At 39.0% G+C, this 21633-nt stretch overlaps 1 protein-coding gene across 4 annotated transcripts in view; it reads right to left on the bottom strand.

Annotated features, from left to right (window-relative positions):
* Positions 1-21633, bottom strand: part of LOC126164839 (putative FERM domain-containing protein FRMD8P1) — a 390611-nt gene that overhangs the window by 185859 nt on the left and 183119 nt on the right. For all 4 annotated transcript variants that reach the window (XM_049920272.1, XM_049920271.1, XM_049920275.1 and 1 more), the window contains one exon: positions 5251-5576. In XM_049920272.1, the coding sequence (XP_049776229.1) occupies positions 5251-5576 (326 nt within the window). The remainder of the gene's footprint in view (positions 1-5250; positions 5577-21633) is intronic.

Here is a 21633-nt window from a genome sequence, read left to right as displayed (position 1 = left end):
ACCATTATTCCCCTTACTAGCTGAAATGTTCATGGACAAGTGGGAGACTGATTTTCTTAAAAGAGAACCGCTGGAAAAACATGTTAGGTATTGGTACAGACATATACAGGGTGAGTCGCATAAGATATAACACCCCCATTATTCCGGGGCGATTGCACGTATCGATAAGTGGTGTTCGGCGAAACATAGCCGACTATGGGGCACATACTTTGGTACACGCACAATAATCACAATGTTTATATTGACCAAGATAATGAGACAAGTACATGTTTTTTAAATGGGATGCTATACTTTTTTTACCATCATTTGAACGCTCTGGAAAAGATGCGTATAGTGATGTAACGCATGTTGCTACTGTGATTCAAGCTTTGCTTAAAAGATGCTGGGAAATATTGTATGATTGAAGGTCGAGGCGGTCGGAAGCGGCTGCAGACTGTAAACATGCCTCACGCGACTCACAGGCCGAGTTGCTGTGGTCTATGCAGCATGCACGGCCTACGCTATGTAGGTAAATCCTCATCCGCACTCTTCACGATACAACATAGGTACAAGTGTGGCAAGTCGCATTCTGTATTTAACTGTGGCACATGCTAGCTAATTGCATATCAAAAGGGGTTTATGAGAACTATGCCAAATGCATGGACATTCCCAGGCTGAAGTGAATAGTTATTGTGTGAACATAGCAACTGCTTTGTCATACCGTTTCTCATTTAAGCTTTGCCCCCTTCCTGCTTACATGACACACCTGATGCACAGTAAGCCACTGATAATGTTATTGATGGATGCGTCATGGGAAACTCTTCACCGGGTAATGCCTGAGTGTGTCTGTGGGGTAACAAAGTGTCTGCTGTGAAACTACTGTTTCCACTGACGGTATTGGACATTATAATTAGAGAGAATACACATTTGATAAGATAATCATTTTATTCACATTCATATGCTGACCACCTCCCACCAAACAATATGACAGAAGGACAACCTACCTGGTATACACACTGTCCACACATGTATATTTATACTTCAATGATGCTACTGGTCATTGACACATATCGTTTAATAATACTTTGGTACCTTCACAATTCATAGATTTCTTAACAAAACACGGTGTTGTACTTTACTTAAGCATGTACTCAAACGGTTTACCCTCGACTGCAATTTCCTGAACATTACCTTAAAGAAGACAGTAACCACAAATTTAAAATTTATCGAAAAGATTCCTTCATGGCCACTTTAATTCCAGCTTTCTCCTAACATCCTACAACCTACAAACATGCAGCATTCCATGACATGATCCACCGTCTCCTTTCTATCCCTATGTCCCAAGGAGAATTTGACCAGGAACTTAACACAATTAAAACAATAGCCACAAATAATGAATTTGACCCCAACACCACAGTAAAATTTTAGGTAAAAAGATGAAGAACAAACCAGGTCACTAATGTTCCCAATGAAAAAAACAGACAAACAGGAAAAGAAATGGTGCAGATTACCTTTTATAGAGAAAACATCAAATAGTATAAGTAACATCTTGAAGGCAAAGGGTTTCTCTGGGTTTTTCTATGTCCCTCAGACAATAGATAGTTTCCTGTTCAATGCAAAAGACAAACAACAATCTATCACATACAGAGGGGTTTATAAAATCACATACAATGAGTGTCAGTCTTGATACATAGGACAGACATGAAAATAAATTTGTACCAGGCTTAACGAACACCACACTAGCTGGAGACTGAAGAAGTCTGATTCAGCCGTTGTAGAATATTGCCTGAACAATAACCATAAATACACAATAGATGTATAAGTCCTACACAGAGAGGAAAAGGGGGCCAAACTCAACCAATTAGAAATTTTAGGAATTAAAAGACAGATGTCACACCTACTGCTAAATGAGCAAACCCAATTCAATTATTCACCTCTGTTCGATGAGATATATTTTACCTTACTGTCACACATCATGACTCAAAGGAAGATCACAAATGGAAGATCTACCTGGGATGCTTTGTTACACACCGACTCAAAGAGGCCACATCATTAAGTGATAGAACTGGCTGATGATGATGATGATGATGAAATGAGATCAAAATCCCATGACAGAAGCAAAACTTTGGGCTCCAGTCCATCGGAGTTAAAAAGTTCTTGGCAATGCATAAGTTTAGTCCAGTCATTGTACTGTAATTGCTGAATGTGTAATAATGTATGTAATTTGTTAAAAAATGGTCACTGACATAATTGTACATTAAGCTATGAATTGATACCTTCAGAAGTTGAGATGATTATCTTTGCATTGTCATTATGTTTATCTGTGCATTTTAATCTTTGGGAATCAGTAATTACTTGAAAATGGGTTTGTAACTCGAAACCTAGGTTGTGCAATAACATTAACAATAAAATTGTGAAGTAATGCCAAAAACAATGTTTCCCTAGTTAATCTACATAGATGTTACCTTTCAGTTTCCTAATTTGATACCTTTCGTATTGGATTTTCTCTGCTATCTAATCACTTTTCCCAGGGCACAAATAAAAAGTATAGGAGACAACCCGTCTCCCTGGCAGACTCGTGTTTTTATTTCAAAAGCTTTTGGAGAGTTTTCCACAGAACCTGACTTTACATGAGATGTTTGTCAATGCGTCTTTGATAATGTTCATAGTTTTTGGATCTACGCCAAATTCTTTTAGAATACTGATAGAGGATTCTCTATTAATGGAATCATTTACTTTCATGAAATCTACAAAAGTAACAGTTGTGTTTTTGTTTCTCAGTTCTCTCATTTCAATAATTGTTTTTAGATTCCAAATCTGTTCACTGCACGATCTATTTTTCCAAAATCCAGTTCAATATTTCCCTATTTGTCGGTCTATTGATGTTCTGCCCAACTGAGTAGTGCTTCAGATAGGATTTTATATGTTAGAGGCAGAAGCAATATCTCCCTATAATTGCCGGCCGAAGTGGCCGCGCGGTTCTGGCGCTGCAGTCTCGAACCGCGAGACCCCTACGGTCACAGGTTCGAATCCTGCCTCGGGCATGGATGTGTGTGATGTCCTTAGGTTAGTTAGGTTTAACTAGTTCTAAGTTATAGGGGACTAATGACCTCAGCAGTTGAGTCCCATAGTGCTCAGAGCCATTTGAACCCCCTATAATTATTGGGATCTGTTTTAGGGCCTTTCTTCTGCAGAAGGTATATGACATGAGTTTCCCAGTCTTCCAGAATTTCTTCTTTCTCTCAGATTTTATCTATAATATTTTTTAAGTTTAACAATCATGTCAGTATCTAGAGCCTTCCATAGATCCGCCTTAAACCCATTCGCACCAGCTGCCTTATATATTTTTATTATATAAAATGTAACTATCAATTGTGATACAGCCATAGCTGTTAAATTCAAAGCTGCTAGATTTTAGTACAGGAGGTGACAATATAACACAATCACATCAACAATATTACGAGAAGGATAGATTGCTATTTATCATTTCACCATAAAGATGATACATTGAGATGCAGGTAGGCACAATGAAAAGACTGTGACACGATCAGCTTTTGGCCAAAGCCTTCTTCAGAAAAGAAAACACACACACACACACACACACACACACACACACACACACACACACACAAATACACACACACTCACACACATTCACACAAACAAGCACACCTCACGAACATGCGACCGCCATCTCCAGCAACTCGGGCCAGACAATGATGCCACTGCTTCTTTAATTGAGCAGCTCCTCATTTGGCCTCACAGTGGCTGAGTGTAACTCGCAACAGACCTCCCTAACTAAGGAAAAATTTGAGGAGGTGCCAGGAATTGAACCTGGTTCCTTCAGCATCAAAGGCAGTGGTGCTAACTGTTTGGCTAAAGTGGCAGTACTCATACATTTCCAGAACAGTTTTAAAATTAATAAAGAAAGTGAACAATCAATTGATTGCCTCATTAGAGGAAGTAATGGTCTCAATGTGATCTGTGAAAGAATATGGACGTCGTGACATCGAAAGACCTCCTCATCCAACTGCAGTCTATTTTTTATGGTGACACAGAGAGAGTGGAGTTACCACTATCGTCAGTGCACGAGAGCCACTCCACCTCGGCTAGGTCCACAGGCCGAGACCCACAGCTGGTAGCAGTTCAATGACAGTTAATTACTAACCCTCGAGTGGGCACAACGTTTTTCATAACACGAGTTGGTGTGCAGCGCACTTTGTACACGTGTTTAGAATACATTACCAAGGTAAACATGTAATATCAAAATCACAGTTTATTCTCAGTTTATTTCAACAATGAGAAAATAAACCTACATAATATGAACTAAACCACTATTCTATTGAACAATAATGAAATAAACTTTCACTATAAAATTCTGTTGCTAAGGACAGGCGTTACAGAGACAGTAAAGATCCACTCTAAGCATTAAGCAGTGCAGTTGCATCAGATCCTAGCCAGCCACTTATTTGATCACTAATTATCTCGTACACAACTGCCTCAATGTGGGATTATGTTGCTAGTTCATAATCAGGGTCATTTTTTCCCACGAGTCGAAAATTTTTTCTTGCCTTGCTCACTTTGTATTTTATATAACTGCTGCTCACTTGGACGTATGACAACACAATTTACCGCTGTTGTACCTCCAGCAATAACAAAGGAATCTTTCTGGCAGATTAAAACTGTGTGCCAGACCGAGACTCGAACTCGGGACCATTACCTTTCACAGGCAGGTGCTCTACCATCTGAGCTACCCAAGCGCGACTCACGACCCGTCCTCACAGCTTCAATTCTGCCAGTACCTCGTCACCTACCTTCCAAATTTCACAGAAGCTCTTCTGCGAACCTGCCCATTAAAGAAAACGGTCCCGAGTTCGAGTCTCAGCCTGGCACACGGTTTTAATCTGCCAGGAACGTTCATACCAGTGCACACTCCACTGCAGAGTGAAAATCTCATTCTGGAATAATGAAGGAATAGGTATGGGTTTGCACTTCTGAAACAATAAAGGAACCGTGCAGGATAATTTTATTTTTGATTGGCGCACTTTATACACAGGCACGCCCGCTTGAGGGTTAATAAAATCTCTACCAGCTGCTTCTCTTTGCTGATGTGTACCGTGACACTTTCCACATACTTAGCAGTTTTACTTCATAGTGGGAGCTATAGAGCAATGTGAATGAGTGTAGTGTCTGAACCTCTGTACCAAATTAGTTGATAATGTAAAATAAATAATGATAATTGATGAAATGGTAAAGTGAGGAAGTACTAACACCGCGGTGGTGAAACCTGGGACATGAGCTGGTCATCTCCAGAGACGTCGGAGCACTTGCCGGTTCCGCAGTCCTGCTGGCGGTCTGCCGCAGAGGAGGGCAGGTGGGGGTGGGGGTGCGGGTGCAGTGACCGCTCCCACTCACGCTCGACGTCATGCCGGTAGCTGCCGGCGCCCACGTGGGCCAGCGCCGGCGGAGGCGGCTTCTCCCTCTCGAACCTCTGGGACACCGTGTACAGTGGGCCCACTTCGTCGAACTTCGGTTCGGAGTTTATGTTGTAGTCGCCACGTACGTATTCATCACGACTCCGATCCCTCAAGTAGTCACTGTAACAGCACATTCGTCTCTATTAAAATCAGTCTCGTATCGGAACCAACCGCTACAACTTACAGACTCCGCAAGATATCTCGGGGTATTCCTGGACAAACACCTGAACTATAAGAGTCATCTTCAGCACCTACTAAACAAAACAAGATGAAGACAAAACCTCAACAGACAAGTCCAAGGCCAACTGTATGGATGTTCCACCAGGACAGCCATACACACGTACAAAACATACATCAGACCTATTTACGAATACGCCTCAGCACCACTAGGCGGTATACCGAAGACTATAGCAAATAACTACACGCAACAGAGCGACGACTATTGCGCAGCATCGCAAAGCTACCACCTCGCACCCCAATCAACGAAGTATACCATATCACAGACATGACACCGCTCCAGACAAAGCTCGCCAAACTCAGAGCAAGATATGGATCCCATATCCCCCACAAAAGACCAGGCATGGAAGATATACTGACAAACAAGCCACCAACGACACAACGACCAAAATTAAAATACATCTATCCTGCGCGTACAGTAGCTCAAAACACCTCCAGAATATTCCCCGACCTAGCACCAACAATGACACAACTGACTCATCTTGAAACAACCCCACCTCACCTAGACGAAAGTCCATAACAAAAGCCCATGACATGAAGTATAACGCACCAAAACCCACATCCAAAACACCGCAACGGCTCCGCACCGCACAAAACACACAAGTATCACACAGAAAAACACAACATCAACACACACAAAACACAACAAAAGAGAACAAGAACAATCATGTTGTTGTTGTGGTCTTCAGTCCTGAGACTAGTTTGATGCAGCTCTCCATGCTAATCTATTCTGTGCAAGCTCCTTCATCTCCCAGTACCTACTAGATTAGATTAGATTAGATTAGATTAATACTAGTTCCATGGATCATGAATACGATATTTCGTAATGATGTGGAACGAGTCGAATTTTCCAATACATGACATAATTAGGTTAATTTAACAACATACTTAAGTTAATATAACAACTTTATTTTTTTGTGTGTTTTTTTATTTTTCTTTATTTTTTATTTTTATTTTATTTTTATTTTTTTTATTTTTTAATAAATTTTTTTTTTCTTAATTTATATCTAAAAATTCCTCTATGGAGTAGAAGGAGTTGTCATTCAGAAATTCTTTTAATTTCTTCTTAAATACTTGTTGGTTATCTGTCAGACTTTTGATACTATTTGGTAAGTGACCAAAGACTTTAGTGCCAGTATAATTCACCCCTTTCTGTGCCAAAGTTAGATTTAATCTTGAATAGTGAAGATCGTCCTTTCTCCTAGTATTGTAGTTATGCACACTGCTATTACTTTTGAATTGGGTTTGGTTGTTAATAACAAATTTCATAAGAGAGTATATATACTGAGAAGCTACTGTGAATATCCCTAGATCCTTAAATAAATGTCTGCAGGATGATCTTGGGTGGACTCCAGCTATTATTCTGATTACACGCTTTTGTGCAATAAATACTTTATTCCTCAGTGATGAATTACCCCAAAATATGATGCCATATGAAAGCAATGAGTGAAAATAGGCGTAGTAAGCTAATTTACTAAGATGTTTATCACCAAAATTTGCAATGACCCTTATTGCATAAGTAGCTGAACTCAAACGTTTCAGCAGATCATCAATGTGTTTCTTCCAATTTAATCTCTCATCAATGGACATACCCAAAAATTTGGAATATTCTACCTTAGCTATATGCTTCTGATTAAGGTCTATATTTATTAATGGTGTCATACCATTCACTGTACGGAACTGTATGTACTGTGTCTTATCAAAATTCAGTGAGAGTCCGTTTACAAGGAACCACTTAGTAATTTTCTGAAAGACAGTATTGACAATTTCATCAGATAATTCTTGTTTCTCAGGTGTGATTACTATACTTGTATCATCAGCAAAGAGAACTAACTTTGCCTCTTCATGAATATAGAATGGCAAGTCATTAATATATAATAAGAACAACACAGGACCCAAGACTGACCCTTGTGGAACCCCATTCTTGATAGTTCCCCAGTTTGAGGAATGTGCTGATCTTTGCATGTTACGAGAACTACTTATTTCAACTTTCTGCACTCTTCCAGTTAGGTACGAATTAAACCATTTGTGCACTGTCCCACTCATGCCACAATACTTGAGCTTGTCTAGCAGAATTTCATGATTTACACAATCGAAAGCCTTTGAGAGATCACAAAAAATCCCAATGGGTGGTTTTCGGTTATTCAGATCATTCAAAATTTGACTGGTGAAAGCATATATGGCATTTTCTGTTGAAAAACCTTTCTGGAAACCAAACTGACATTTTGTTAGTACTTCATTTTTACAGATATGTGAAGCTACTCTTGAATACATTACTTTCTCAAAAATTTTGGATAAAGCTGTTAGAAGGGAGATTGGACGGTAATTGTTGACATCAGATCTATCCCCCTTTTTATGCAAAGGTATAACAATCCTTCTGAATCTGTTTAGTGTATTCATCTCTTGGTCTCCCTCTACGATTTTTACCCTCCACGCTGCACTCTAATACTAAATTGGTGATCCCTTGATGCCTCAGAACATGTCCTACCAACCGATCCCTTCTTCTAGTTAAGTTGTGCCACAAGCTCCTCTTCTCCCCAATTCTGTTCAATACTTCCTCATTAGTTATGTGATCTACCCATCTAATCTTCAGCATTCTTCTGTAGCACCACATTTAGAGAGCTTCTATTCTCTTCTTGTCCAAACTATTTATCATCCATATTTCACCTCCATACATGGCTTCACTCCATACAAATACTTTCAGAAACGACTTCCTGACACTTAAATCTATACTCGATGTTAACAAATTTCTCTTCTTCAGAAACGCTTTCCTTGCCATTGCCAGTCTACATTTCATATCCTCTCTACTTTGACCGTCATCAGTTATTTTGCTCCGCAAATAGCAAAACTCCTTTACTACTTTAAGTATCTCATTTCGTAATCTAATTCCCTCAGCATCACCCAACTTAATTTGACTACATTCCATTATCCTCGTTTTGCTTTTGTTGATGTTCATCTTATATCCTCCTTTCAAGACACTGTCCATTCCGTTCAACTGCTCTTCCAAGTCCTTTACTGTCTCTGACAGAATTACAATGTCATCGGCAAACCTCAATGATTTTATTTCTTCTCCCTGAATTTTAATACTTACTCCGAATTTTTCTTTTGTTTCCTTTATTGCTTGCTCAATATACAGATTGAATAACATTGGGGAGAGGCTACAACCCTGTCTCACTCCCTTCCCAACCACTGCTTCCCTTTCATGCCCCTCAACTCTTAGAACTGCAGTCTGGTTTCTGTACAAATTGTAAATAGCCTTTCGCTCCCTGTATTTTACCCCTGCCACCTTTAGAATTTGAAAGAGAGTATTCCAGTCAACATTGTCAAAAGCTTTCTCTAAGTCTACAAATGTTAGAAACGTAGGTTTGCCTTTCCTTAATCTTTCTTGTAAGGTCAGTATTGCCTCACGTGTTCCAACATTTCTACGGAATCCAAACTGATCTTCCCCCAGGTCGGCTTCTACTAGTTTTTCCATTCGTCTGTAAAGAATTCGTGTTAGTATTTTGCAGCTGTGGCTTATTAAACTGAAAGTTCAGTAATTTTCACATCTGTCAACACCTGCTTTCTTTGGGATTGGAATTATTATATTCTTCTTGAAGTCTGAGGGTATTTCGCCAGTTTCATACATCTTGCTCACCAGATGCTAGAGTTTTGTCAGGACTGGCTCTCCCAAGGCCGTCAGTAGTTCTAATGGAATGTTGTCTACTCCCGAGGCCTTGTTTCGACTCAAGTCTTTCAGTGCCCTGTCAAACTCTTCACGCAGTATCGTATCTCCCATTTCATCTTCATCTACATCCTCTTCCATTTCCATAATATTGTCATCAAGAACAATCATAGACTAAGGAAAATATTGTAATACCCAACTCTGAGTACTGTAGTAACAGGAAAGGAGAACCTGTAACGTAGAAGTAAGTGAAAACACAAAAATACGAACACCACAACACATAACACTCCTGCACAAGCAAGGAGGGAAAAAAACAATGTAAACCTCACTCAATGACATCACTTATCTATTTTTATTTATATTTCAATTATTTTAATTTATAATGTTACCAATCAGCTATTTATATGTTAATGAACCAAAAAAACAATATTATGTATAGCATGTATTCAAAAATATAAGTTATGTACAATAAAGAAAATAAAGATGTAAACCTCTGGCTGATGAAGGGCACTGAGATAAGCCTTAAAACAGCGTGCCTTCTCCCCTCAGGAGAAGGAATGAAACGTGCTAAAAAAAAGGTATACTGCTGTAAAAAAATTAGTACACCCTTTTATGGAATTCTAATTACTCACAATCTACTGTTGTAGTGGTGCATATGGAGTACACGAAATGATTGTATTCGCACATCGACAGCACAAGCAGTCAGCAGGTATCGAACCCTGCCGAAACACCCATTTAGTACGTGGTGTAGCTTCCGTGGGTAGCAGGCACTGACTCTGACATCCAGTCAGTCGTACAGAAGGCGAATCGGTCGATTTGTTGGTGCCCTTCTGTGAGAATTGTTGGTCGATGAGTCTCACAAGTCTCTTCTCGTCCCAACATATCCTACACGTGCTAGAAGGGAGACAAAACTGCAGATTGCGCTGGCCAGGGAAGTTGCTGCATATCCTACACAGCGTGTCGAGTTTCACAGGCTGCGTGTGGGTGTGTATTACCCTGCTGGAACAACTCATCACCTTTGTGTTGCAAGAACGCGACTAATAACAGGCCATACATATCTCCAGAAATACCAAAGGTGAAAGAGAGTTGCAGACTATAAGGCCCGGGGTGTGGCCAGTGTACCCCGGGTATGTGACAGCGCTCACCAGGTCTATGTCATACGCATAAACAACCGTCACTTGCGTACAAGCAGAATCTGTTTTCATCGGCGAAGACTTCAGTGCGTCATTCCAAACAGACACCGTAACACCACCAGTCGAGCCGTGTATTCCCTATTAAAGAGTAGACACAGATGGGCCTCTGGTAGCTGCGCCACTATGCTATGTGTCGGCAGACAACATCGACACCATTACGAGCACATCAACTATCCTCCTGGTGGCACATGTCGTCATCGGATCAAAATCTATGTCATCTTTCCAGATGTACTCATTTCTTTTCCATCAGGAGTGTATGTAGACTTTTCAAAAACAATTTAACTTGACACTTGCTACATAATTAGACTTGCATGGCTTAAAATGATGCCATAAACAAGAATGGACATTTGACAACCACACTGAGTAGCTTTCTAAAATTTTTATGTGGCTGTCTGCAACTTGGAAAGCTGTCAAATGGAGAGGTGACAACTTTCTTTATAATATTTGTATATTCAACTGGTATCAGAGACACAAAAAACTTTTAAAGATTCAACCACACAAATGCGTACTGTCAATACCCTAACAATTTTCAGTTGTGTGCTCAAGTTACAGGCACAAATAATGGGCCTTGTTGGCCAGTGAATACCCAACTGTTCTTAACCGTTTGTTAACTAATTATTTTGTGTGCAAGTGGTCCAGAACAGTTCGGGATTTTTGCACTGTCTCTTATTAAGAGAAACAATGAGAATCTTCCAAAGTACTTATTCATTTTGCTTATGGAACAATAGTCAAGTGATAATGGCTGGACAGATAAGGCAAATGCTATTGCTGTATACATAATTCAATATTTTGACCACTTTTTTGATTAGAATTCGTGGCAGAGTGCAAACTGAAAGAAAGATCCAGTTCATTATATCATACACTAGAAAGTGTAAAAAATAAATCTACGTCCATAATCCTAGTCAAAACTTTTATCAAAGCAGTATGTTGACAGTCCTCTTCGGCAACCAACCATAATTTGGTTTTGGAAAAGCACCTTTACCAGTTTTGAATGTGCACATGCACTGTCTGATGGGATGAGTGCTTTTATTGAAACGCACAGGTACAGTGGTTACCCGTACATAGATGAGAGATGGCTGCCCAGAACACATGTTTCCAAAATCTTTATATCTCCTCTGATTTCGTTCACATTTTTGCAGTGATACAATTCAAGATTGTCATTTGATGACACATATTACCTACACGTCACATATTTTGACTCACTTTCAAACATACAAATACAGTGTAATTGTGAGGCATTTGAATGTCAAAAGTGGTGTGGTACAGCCGTACAACACAAATTCATGACGATTCAGGAAATGGAGGCATACATTACTGCTAATATATACGTAACAACATTTATTTAAGTATTCATCATTAATAGATATATTAATGTGTGTTATTATGTACAAAGGTATATTATATGTAAAACTGTTAATATTAGCATGTTGTTGTTGTTGTGGTCTTCAGTCCTGAGACTGGTTTGATGCAGCTCTCCATGCTATTCTATCCTGTGCAAGCTTCTTCATCTCCCAGTACCTACTGCAACCTACATCCCTCTGAATCTGCTTAGTGTATTCATCTCTTGGTCTCCCCCTACGATTTTTACCCTCCACGCTGCCCTCCAATACTAAAATGGTGATCCCTTGATGCCTCAGAACATGTCCTACCAACCGATCCCTTCTTCTGGTCAAGTTGTGCCACAAACTTCTCTTCTCCCCAATCCTATTCAATACTTCCTCATTAGTTATGTGATCTACCCATCTCATCTTCAGCATTCTTCTGTAGCACCACATTTCGAAAGCTTCTATTCTCTTCTTGTCCAAACTATTTACCGTCCATGTTTCAATTCCATACATGGCTACACTCCACACAAATACTTTCAGAAATGACTTCCTGACACTTAAATCTATACTCGATGTTAACAAATTTCTCTTCTTCAGAAACGCTTTCCTTGCCATTGCCAATCTACATTTTATATCCTCTCTACTTCGACCATCATCAGTTATTTTGCTACCCAAATAGCAAAACTCCTTTACTACTTTAAGTGTCTCATTTCCTAATTTAATTCTCTCAGCATCACCCGACTTAATTCGACTACATTCCATTATCCTCGTTTTGCTTTTGTTGATGTTCATATTATATCCTCCCTTCAAGACACCATCCATTCCGTTCAACTGCTCTTCCAAGTCCTTTGCTGTCTCTGACAGAATTACAATGTCATCGGCGAACCTCAAAGTTTTTATTTCTTCTCCATGAATTTTAATACCTACTCCGAATTTTCCTTTTGTTTCCTTCACTGCTTGCTCAATATACAGATTGAATAACATCGGGGAGAGGCTACAACCCTGTCTTACTCCTTTCCCAACCACTGCTTCCCTTCCATGCCCCTCGACTCTTATAACTGCCATCTGGTGTTTGTACAAACTGTAAATAGCCTTTCGCTCCCTGTATTTTACCCCTGCCACCTTCAGAATTTGAAAGAGAGTATTCCAGTCAACATTGTCAAAAGCTTTCTCTAAGTCTACAAATGCTAGAAACGTAGGTTTGCCTTTCCTTAATCTTTCTTCTAAGATAAGTCGTAAGGTCAGTATTGCCTCACGTGTTCCAGTATTTCTACGGAATCCAAACTGATCTTCCCCCAGGTCGGCTTCTACTGGTTTTTCCATTCGTCTGTAAAGAATTCGTGTTAGTATTTTGCAGCTGTGGCTTATTAAACTGAAAGTTCGGTAATTTTCACATCTGTCAACACCTGCTTTCTTTGGGATTGGAATTATTATATTCTTCTTGAAGTCTGAGGGTATTTCGCCAGTTTCATACATCTTGCTCACCAGATGGTAGAGTTTTGTCAGGACTGGCTCTCCCAAGGCCGTCAGTAGTTCCAATGGAATGTTGTCTACTCCCGGGGCCTTGTTTCGACTCAGGTCTTTCAGTGCTCTGTCAAACTTTTCACGCAGTATCGTATCTCCCATTTCATCTTCATCTACATCCTCTTCCATTTCCATAATATTGTCCTCAAGTACATCGCCTTTGTATAGACCCTCTATATACTCCTTCCACCTTTCTGCTTTCCCTTCTTTGCTTAGAACTGGGTTTCCATCTGAGCTCTTGATGTTCATACAAGTGGTTCTCTTATCTCCAAAGGTCTCTTTAATTTTCCTGTAGGCAGTATCTATTTTACCCCTAGTGAGATAAGCCTCTACATCCTTACATTTGTCCTCTAGCCATCCCTGCTTAGCCATTTTGCACTTCCTGTCAATCTCATTTTTGAGACGTTTGTATTCCTTTTTGCCTGCTTCATTTACTGCATTTTTATATTTTCTCCTTTCATCAATTAAATTCAATATTTCTTCTGTTGCCCAAGGATTTCTACTAGCCCTCGTCTTTTTACCTACTTTATCCTCTGCTGCCTTCACTACTTCATCCCTCAAAGCTACCCATTCTTCTTCTACTGTATTTCTTTCCCCCATTCCTGTCAATTGTTCCCTTATGCTCCCCCTGAAACTCTGTACAACCTCTGCTTCTTTCAGTTTTTCCAGGTCCCATCTCCTTAAATTCCCACCTTTTTGCAGTTTCTTCAGTTTTAATCTACAGGTCATAACCAATAGATTGTAGTCAGAGTGCACATCTGCCCCTGGAAATGTCTTACAATTTAAAACCTGGTTCCTAAATATCTGTCTTACCATTATATAATCTATCTGATACCTTTTAGTATCTCCAGGGTTCATCCATGTATACAACCTTCTATCATGATTCTTAAACCAAGTGTTAGCTATGATTAAGTTGTGCTCTGTGCAAAATTCTACCAGGCGGCTTCCTCTTTCATTTCTTAGCCCCAATCCATATTCACCTACTACGTTTCCTTCTCTCCCTTTTCCTACACTCGAATTCCAGTCACCCATGACTATTAAATTTTCGTCTCCCTTCACTACCTGAATAATTTCTTTTATTTCATCATACATTTCTTCAATTTCTTCATCATCTGCAGAGCTAGTTGGCATATAAACTTGTACTACTGTAGTAGGTGTGGGCTTCGTATCTATCTTGGCCACAATAATGCGTTCACTATGCTGTTTGTAGTAGCTTACCCGCATTCCTATTTTCCTATTCATTATTAAACCCACTCCTGCATTACCCCTATTTGACTTTGTGTTTATAACCCTGTAGTCACCTGACCAAAAGTCTTGTTCCTCCTGCCACCGAACTTCACTAATTCCCACTATATCTAACTTTAACCTATCCATTTCCCTTTTTAAATTTTCTAACCTACCTGCCCTATTAAGGGATCTGACATTCCACGCTCCGGTCCGTAGAACGCCAGTTTTCTTTCTCCTGATAACGACATCCTCTTGAGTAGTCCCCGCCCGGAGATCCGAATGGGGGACTATTTTACCTCCGGAATATTTTACCCAAGAGGACGCCATCATCATTTAATCATACAGTAAAGCTGCAAGCCCTCAGGAAAAATTACGACTGTAGTTTCCCCTTGCTTTCAGCCGTTCGCAGTACCGGCACAGCAAGGCCGTTTTGGTTATTGTTACAAGGCCAGATCAGTCAATCATCCAGACTGTTGCCCTTGCAACTACTGAAAAGGCTGCTGCCCCTCTTCAGGAACCACACGTTTGTCTGGACTCTCAACAGATACCCCTCCGTTGTGGTTGTACCTACGGTACGGCTATCTGTATCGCTTAGGCACGCAAGCCTTCCCACCAATGGCAAGGTCCATGGTTCATGGGGGGGAGGAATATTAGCATAAAAATCCAAATATCTCTTGCACACTGTGCAGCTGTAGATGAAAATGGATCAATAAATCTAATCTAAATCTAAGATGGCAGAAGGTACACAGGCTGTGGCAAAATGCTCCGCATTTATCGATAACTTTATCTGTACCAAGAGTCTTTTGTGATCTGAAAAAGTTATAAAAGGACTCCCAATATGCTCAACATTTCAGAAATGGAGCCACTATGAATGTTTCACGCGAGCCGATAATAAGGAAATAACGTGTGTCAATGTTACGAAGTGTAATGGTCGTGAGTCGGCAATTCAAATGTGCATTGAAGGTGGCAATTCAAATGTTGCATTGAAGGTGCGAATTTTCTGTGTCAGAATCACTGTTCAGTGAATTAAAGGACGCCACAAATTACGTCAAGATGCGTGAAGATACATTAATCTATATTACACAAAACTCTGTGAAATCGAGAAGTAATGAACCGTCGCAAGACACTGTGTGCTATTCAAATTTACGTCCTATGCTTAAACTGATGAATCATCATGTACCACCACGCAACTTCGACGCGTAGTATAACTAATTCAAAGCTTATAAAGAACACAAAGAATGACAAGGCAGCACTTGCCTATGTAAAGAGCCGAGGAATAAACGTGAAATCAGTATAAATTCCTACAGTCATGACAGAGGAATCACGAACATTTTACGAAATGATCACAGTGTAAACGCCACCAGTGTCATCAAACCAGAAGCTCCTATGTGTGAAGTCGTTAAGAATTGCTCCAATAAAGAATGATGCGCGGTAGTAAAAGCAGGTGCTAGCGACGTGTACAAAAATGAACTCAAAGAAAAGAAGCCACTAGATGCTTAATGAAAACACTGAGATCACGGGACAAGCAAACAACGATTGTTGTGGGAATTCCACACAGGCACGACCTTCCAGATTTCTCCTGCCGAAGAAAGAGATCCAGAAACCTAACAGATTGTACTACAAAATCTGCCAAGCTTTTCAGAACGCATTATTTCTCCCTACAGGGAACATGGACCGTGAATTCTTTACCAGACATGGCATGCACTTTCAATAGGAAGGGAAAATCATTCCTCAGTAAAAAAAATTGTGGAAATTTTGAGAAGTGCACACCTGATTTAACAACCATTCCTCTACCTCAGACAGTACTAACAGTTTCACAGAATGCTAATCATAGTCATTAAAAGTGCAGTGAAGTGTCCCAAACCACAGAAACAGAATCAGAAGATTACTCCCACACTGACAGTAGGCCTACATAATCAGTGTTAACACCAGATACCTTTCAAGGAAGATACCCAAGAAAAAAGCATTGTGAATACAGGTGCAGAAGTCCCAGCTTCTGTTATAAATACAGAAGAAACAACACCAGCAGGGCAGAACGAAAAGTGTACCGCCTTCCCATCTGAATGACTTTTTAGTAGAGAACAGAGCAAAAAACAACAACACAAGATAAACAGGGTCGGGACTTTATTTGAGGTGAGTGGTTCATCAGAAATGACTAAAAGCAGTAGCTGGAGTAAGTAAATTACAGCCAACCTTCTGCCATTTCATATAATGTATCATAATGTTCAGTCTCTGACTAACAAATTGCAAGAACTAGAAATAATACTGTGTTCTAACCTAAATGTTGATGTTATCTGCATAACAGAACATTGACTAGAAGAATCGCAAATAGAAACACTAAAGATCCCTGCTTTTTCCCTAATAAGTTCATTTTGCATGTCTTATTATATCTTTGAAAAGCAGAATTTAAGGTATAAAGCAATCCAAACATACCCTGAACTGAATAAAGAAAAAGTCTTTGAAATGGCGGCTACTGAACTCACTGACATTTAACTACTTGTTATAACTATATACAGATCCCATGATACTGACATAGAATTCCTGTGTAAATTTGAAATGATTTTAAATATTGTACAACTGAAGAAAAATAAAATCATTTTTGGAGACTTCGACATAGACTTCTTGAAACCCGCAAACTACAAAGATGAATTACTATATATGACAAAGAGTTAATCACTCGGCATAGTAAAACTGCACCAGACCAAATTTTTATTCAAGAAACCTTTTCTCCATATAGTAGTGAAGCAGTTAAGATAGGACACAGTGATCATGAGGCTGTGTTGTTATCGCTGGAATTATGTTCAGAGAAAATATCTCCTACTAAGATAACTGAGTGCAAGGATTTCAGCGATGGCAGCATAGCAAACTTTTGCAACATATTAAGCTGAGAAACATGGGATGAAGTGTTCCATGAAACAGATGAAAAAAGAATGTTTGATAACGTTCATGGATCAAATAAGTACTATTTTGACATAGTCTTCCCACTAAAGCAATGTAAATTAAAACCAACCAGGAACAAAAGTTGGATTACTAAAGGCATAAAAATCTCCAGTGCAAGGAAAAGATTTCTAAATTCGTATAAAAAACAACATATCATTAGAAATGCAAAATTATATCAAAGAATACAGTAAGATCTACCACAAAGGTATTAAAGAGGCAAAGAAAAGGGGAAATGATGAATATACCCACAAATCAAAAAACAAAACACTGACCGCATGGAATATCATCAGATCTGAAACACACATAAAACCAGTGGCAAAAAATATTAACTTAAATCTGGAAAAGAACCAAGTATCTGATGCTACCTCGGTAGTTAATATTTTCAATGAGTACTTTGGTAAAGCTGCAAATGATCTTGTCCAAAATAACTTTCAGAATACTAATATGCACTACATTGAGAACTGTAAACCTCCCATAGGGTCTATGTTTCTCAAGCAGGTCACACAGAGTGAGCTCATACTGGCAATGAGCTCATTAAAAAAACTTTCATTATGGTTTTGATGAGATTTCAGATTGTATTATAAACCAAACAAGATATCATATTATAGAACCTGTAAAGCATATTGTTAATCACTCCTTTTCCAGAAGTACCTTTCCAAATCTTCTAAGGATTGCAAAAGTAACCCCCTTGCACAAACTGGGAGCCACAGACAATGTTAACAATTACAGACCTGTAGCACAAATTAGTTTGCTATAGTTTGTTAACAAAAACTCATTGCTGTCAAATCATCAGCATGGCTTAAGGCAAACTAGATCCACAACCACAGCAGTCTATGAATATTTGCACTCCATTCTAAAAGCTGTAGATGAAAAGGAAATGGCCACTGGAATATTCTTGGGCCTATCCAAAGCATTTGACATTTTAGATCATGGTATCCTACTATGTAAGTTGGGAAGAAAGGGAATTAGAGGTATTCCAAATGAATGGATTAGATCATATCTTACTAGCCGGCAACAAAAAAGTTGTTCTCAAAGAAGACACAATAACTGAAAACATTTCAAGAAGAACTACATACACATCAGAAGAAACTACAATCAAATATGGTGTGCCACAAGGATCAGCATTTGGACCTATCCTCTTTCTTTTGTATAGTGATGACCTGAATGACACTGTCCATGCCAAACATAAAACTTTATTTTCAGATGATACCGGTATTTTGATTACAGGGTCAGACCAAAAAGAGCTTCAATTAACTACAGATGCATCATTGCTGGAGCTAACACACTGGTTTGAAAAAAAATAAACTTATGATTATCACTGGGAAAACGGCCATGAACTTTCATATATCCTACTATAAACAACAAAATGAACATACATTGAAAACAAACAACAAAATTGTAAAATTAGTTGATGATGTTAAGTTCCTAGGAATATATCTACAGAGTGATCTCAAGTGGAATACACACATTAAAGCTCTTACAGCCAAGCTATCATCAATCTGTTACATGCCATGGATACTAAGCACAAGCTGTAGTACAGAAATAGTAATACAGGCATATCATGCGCATTTTCAGTCAGCTGTCTGATATGGAATGATATTCTGGAGAAATGCACCCGGTAGTCAATCTGTTTTAAAAACCCAGAAACGAGCTATCAGAATCATCTGAAACACAAAGAGGCAAGGCTCATGTCACTCTCTTTTTCCTACTCTAAAGATACTGAACCTTCCATGCCTATATATATTTGAAACAATAGTCTTTGTAAGAAAATATCTAAAAACCTCGAATGTTTATCAGCTGAACAGCTCTGTGCACAATTACACAACAAGAAATGGCAATAACATTCATGTCTCATATGCCTGACCATCAGCCTACCAGAAGAGTGTATAACCACCTTCCTAACAACATCAAGTTGGTAAAGCAAGACAGCTTGTTCAAAAAAAAAAAAGCTGAAGTCATATCCGATGGACCACAGTTTCTACTCTGTAAATGAATACCTCTCAGGATGCAACAGACTTTTATAATGTTAAATTAATTAACAGTTTATGGAAATTATTTGTTTATTAAAGTGTACTAGTTGTATATGTAACATTGTATTAATGTAGATATTTGTAGTCCACAGCATTGTATTGATATTATTTATGTGTGTGTGTGTGTGTGAGTGTGTAATTTTTAACCTTTTGACCTGTCCTATATTTGTACAAGATGTCACAGGATCAAAACTAAATAAATAAGTAAATAAAACATAACTGCGGCTGGTAGGTACCTTCTGGAGGTGACGCATTTAGTACTGCCAATACAAACACTTAAAGATAAAAGTGCTGACATTATCCTAGCTTTTGCAGTTGTTAGTTCTTTCACAGGAAGGAGAGAGGGCTACAGCAGGAACGATAAAAAAGAAAGCGAAGGTCTCTGAGACACCCTGGATGAGAGGACAAGGGCGTAAGGGGATGTGAGTGGGTGTAGGGATGGGGTGGAGAGGGTGGGGGGAGCATCGGAGAGAGTGCGAGGTCCGAGGTGGTATGCTGGTAAGCACCATCAGCAGCTTCGACCCAGAGAGGATAAGGGCAGAGTGAGATGTAAATACATGTTTAGGGGATCTTCATTCATCCTCCCTCTGTCCTACTGTCATGCACCCTTCCTTACCTGTATAATTGTTTTTCATTTTATTAGCTCTCATTTTGTGAAGAATGTACACCTGATAATTTCACAAATGGCTAATTTTTTATTTGTGCTCTATATTGATAAATTTTATTATTCAGTGGTCATTTCTTAATTAATACTGACAATCTTTCAGTTCACCTGGAAACAGGTTAGTTAAAAAATGATAGTCAGTATTTTTGATCGCCAAAGAAAATGCCAGGCTGACAATTTTAGTGAGCAAAGACCAGTATGTTTCAAAATTGATGTAGCTCATTGAAAGCCCTCATTTTCCTCTTTTCAATAAAAATTTTATTTTTTTTCAAAAACTTCTGATTTAAAAAGTTACTGCTACTGAAAAAGTTTGTGTTTCAGATAGCTCAGATCTTAAATAATGGCTATTTCCACAATTCTTTATATTAGTCTTGTAGTTTTCCTAGTTACAAAAATACTAACTTCCATGCAAATAAGTTGTCAGTTTGCTAATTATTTGATCTGATCACTTGCATTTTTTTTGGGAATGTTTGGCAGGCTTGTGAATCATTGCAGAAGCAGAAATCATTTACACAAAAGAGTAACAATAATTTTGTCCTTTTTCTTGTAATAGCAGTCACAGTTAAATGAACTATTCTTATGCTTATTATACTTTTCTACTCTCTTCTTCTGCTTTCTTCTATGTTAATAAAATAAGAACCAATTTCGATTTTTAATCCTAAGCATGTCTAATAAGTAGGTGTACACGGCAGTCTGCGATAAGCTGCCAAAATGTAAACTTAGTGTTATAAGACAATGATCTGTAATGTCAATGTATCCAAGTCGCTACCAGTCACTTGGAAGATAACTTATGTTATGCGAATGTTGCACAGTCAGTTTTGAGTTAAAGTATATACAATCAGTTCACCAAATATGCAACGTGAACAGCCGTTATGTACAGTGACTAACTATTAGGCTGGTGCATAAGTCTGTGGCACTTTTCCGTTAGTTTAATAAACACAAGAGTCAGGAATAATATATTATGTTCACAACAATCTGCCAATGCGTTGGTAAATTTTTTATTTGGCTGTGGAAATCAAGTGCTTTTGAGGCAAAAATCTCGTCGAGCCACATTCCGAGCACATTTTCATCTGGAAAGGAAGTTCTTTGAAGGTTGTTCGATAGAGAGTGAAAAGGGTGAAAAATCTGAGGGTGCATGATCAGGTGATAAAGATGGGTGTGGAATGACTTCTCAAGCCTGTACTTCTCCTGTACAGCACTTCTTGTCAGTGCAGCAGAACGCGGGCGCGTGTTACCGTGGAGCACCATCACTTCACACGGTCTTCCTGTTGTGGACAATAAATGTCAGCAGTGATGGTTACACCTCGGAAAATCAAATTGTAGTATACCACACCGCTGCTGTTCTCACAGACGCATAACATTATCTTTTGCAG

This window comes from Schistocerca cancellata, chromosome 1, assembly GCF_023864275.1.
Source record: "Schistocerca cancellata isolate TAMUIC-IGC-003103 chromosome 1, iqSchCanc2.1, whole genome shotgun sequence".
Lineage (NCBI taxonomy): Eukaryota > Metazoa > Arthropoda > Insecta > Orthoptera > Acrididae > Schistocerca > Schistocerca cancellata.
The sequence above is the reverse complement of the archived record's forward strand: the minus strand, read 5'-3'. Positions and strand labels throughout refer to the sequence as shown.